This window comes from Musa acuminata, unplaced genomic scaffold, assembly GCF_036884655.1.
Source record: "Musa acuminata AAA Group cultivar baxijiao unplaced genomic scaffold, Cavendish_Baxijiao_AAA HiC_scaffold_1108, whole genome shotgun sequence".
In the NCBI taxonomy this organism is placed as follows: domain Eukaryota; kingdom Viridiplantae; phylum Streptophyta; class Magnoliopsida; order Zingiberales; family Musaceae; genus Musa; species Musa acuminata.
The window spans coordinates 260473-263155 of NW_027021321.1; the positions used below are offsets into that span (position 1 = coordinate 260473).

The window sequence follows — 2683 nt, forward strand, 5'->3', positions numbered from 1 at the left end:
GTGCTCATTATACACTGAATCGCTAGGGATATGCAAATTCCAGAAATCAAATTAGGTATGAACTTGTTCTTATTGGCTGCCAAGAACAAGAGCTTCAACCTGGAAGCTGCTCAGTGTCTGGACAATTCTTTGGCCTTCAACTCAGCAATCTCCAACAAAATTTGACCTAACCCTGCTACAAATCTAGCTCTATTTACACGAACAACAGCATGCTTAGTTTTGAGCTGGTGGATGCTGAGGCATCTTCCCAGAAATCGCAACCGCAAGTGCAGTCGTGAAATTTGGATCCTTCGTCAATGATGTGGCCATCTGCTCAACAAGCAGCCGCTGGAACACCGGTGACTCCATCTCTCTGCAGAACCTCCCAAGATCTGGTTGAGATCCCCGCTGCGTGAGATCGAGGGTGATGGTCGGGCACGAAGGGCCGATGGAGACCAAGCATGGCTGCGGTCCACTCTGCACCGAACCTGCTCCCTGTGAAAGATGTCCGTGGTTGTGCTCACCTTCATATGTAGCCACCAAGATGGATCTGTCTTCTGCACTTCTCTGCACCTTTTTCTTGACAGGGCATGTAGGTGCGAAGGAGCATCTATAATAAGCTCTGGGAGATGGGTTGTCTCTGGTAACCTTCTGCCCGTATTTCCTCCATTGATACCCATCTTTGACCACCTAAGAGCAGCAAAGGAAGAACGTGAGAGCCAGAACTCGCTTCTCTAATTAGCCATTCATGGCTGCTAATGGAACTAACCAGGCTCGAATCCGATGGCTCTGTTTGGACATAAACCTTGGATATCTTGAGCTTAGGATCTTCCCTGAATCTTTTGAACATATTGTCTTCGTTTGAGTTGCTCTCGATGTAGCTGACAACCCCATCGATCTTCTCAGAACCCACTTCGCCATAGTTGACCATTTCAGGACTCTCGCTCTTCCTCTTCCTCCTCGGCGACTCCGCCTCTCCCTTGGAAGGAGAGGAGCCTACCAGGTTGAAGAACTGATTACAGAGAGCATTGTAGTTGTGGTGCATGGCGCTGACCATCTCCGTCAGCATCTTATTCTCCTTGCTCATCTGATTCAACTTGGCTTCCAGTCCTACTTCAACCTGTCATCCACTTATCGAGCAGGTTAAGCATGCTTGAGGGTAAGTACGCAGCAGCATACGGTCCGTAATCAACCTTCTTGAAGAACTCACCTCATCTTTCTTCGAAACACTTTGCTGAGCATGCGTCGAACGAGTTTGAGGCTGTCTCTGCGAACTCAAAACCGATGAACTCAGCAAACGGAATTCCCAAAGCAGATTACAGTGACGAAGGATGCAAGCGGGATGCATATGTTCACTCACCGAAGCTTCGTCGGGGAGCCAGCGAGGGCCGACGCTGAGGTCGAGAGCAAGAGATGATGTATTGATCCACGATGACTCCATCGCCTATGACGAGGTAGCAAACTGGTGTGGCTCGCTGCATACGAAGGCAATACCAGCGTGAAGGAGGTTGGAAGACACAAAGCTGCTTCTCGTATATATAGAAGCAACTTTGGATTCTGCGACGAATTTATGGGAGAGAATTTGATATGAAGATGAAACAGGTGGGGAGAAGAACCAGAAGACCCACAAGGACGTCAACATAGCATCACCTCCTCATTCAAGAACAACACTTCCAGGATCGAGCCAGAAATTTTCTGCTATATTCTTACCGGAAGGCTCATGCCAGTAAAAGGATTAGATTTATTGCACTCAGAAAGATGGCCCGACATTGATGGGAAGTGGAACGAAACTGGAGTGCCATCTCAGCTAAACCACGAAGAGTCTAAAATTGTGGGCAACGAAGTCAAGGTTTCCAAGTTCAAAGCTCAGAAAAGAGTCTCACCTTCACTGGCCATTGGTTCCCTCGGTTCTGCCTTGCGACACACTACTCTCCACAGTGCAGAAGAACGTTTCATGTCCCACTCGTTTGGCCCCAATGAATTCTCTTCTCCCACTTGGGCACAAGAAGAGAAGGTTTGCAAGTGTCCCACCGGGAGAAGACTAATGGGCGCAAGTTCTTCTGGTCTGTGGGTCCAAAAACCGAAAAGATTGACTGAGGAATCTATCAGTGCATGGACATTAACGTATTTTGTCAGATTAAAGATAGATTATGAAATGCTATTACTCATCAACATCTTTTGTTTATAATTCCTTGCATAATATACATGCATAAAACAGTAATAAGCATCTCCTGATCAATCTTTTTGCACTGTATTTGGGATATAAGAATCTGGTAGTATGCATGGAGATGAGGTGTTCTTGACCGAAGACTCAAATGTCTCACCAACGTACACAAATTAAAGACGGGTAGAATATGTAACATCAAATGATGGGGACCAAATGACCATAGAATTCAACAAGTCAACAATTCCATACTGTTCTCCCAATGACTACTTTATAGAAATTTTGATCATGATGAGTAGATTATTGATTCTTCGAGACGATCAACAGTTTTCTTGTTCTCGAAGTATGCTTCGTATTCAAGCTTAGAAACAGGAAAATTCCATCGCTCGAGTACCTATTCTATTTGATCTGTTAATATCAGAAGGAATAAGATGTGATTTGTATGTGATCAAGATGCATGGAATAAGGGAATTCATATTATTTGCATATATTCAATCTATTTAAATCCGATTTAAAATAGCTAAATAATTATATTTCAAC

General features: G+C 44.8%; 1 protein-coding gene across 2 annotated transcripts; it reads right to left on the reverse strand.

Moving 5' to 3' along the window:
- Positions 1 to 37: 37 nt before the first annotated feature.
- Positions 38 to 1880, reverse strand: LOC135666553 (WRKY transcription factor WRKY76-like). Of its 2 annotated transcripts, none has more exons than XM_065178147.1 (5): positions 1863 to 1880; positions 1340 to 1454; positions 1190 to 1246; positions 749 to 1099; positions 38 to 669 (listed from the first exon to the last, which is right to left on the reverse strand). In XM_065178147.1, the coding sequence occupies exons 2-5, from the start codon at positions 1418 to 1420 to the stop codon at positions 214 to 216; spliced, it is 945 nt and encodes a 314-aa protein (XP_065034219.1). In that variant the 5' UTR covers positions 1421 to 1454; positions 1863 to 1880; the 3' UTR covers positions 38 to 213. The 2 variants fall into 2 exon arrangements, with proteins under 2 accessions (XP_065034219.1, XP_065034217.1); XM_065178145.1 differs by lacking the exon at positions 1863 to 1880 and adding an exon at positions 1608 to 1775.
- Positions 1881 to 2683: the final 803 nt, after the last annotated feature.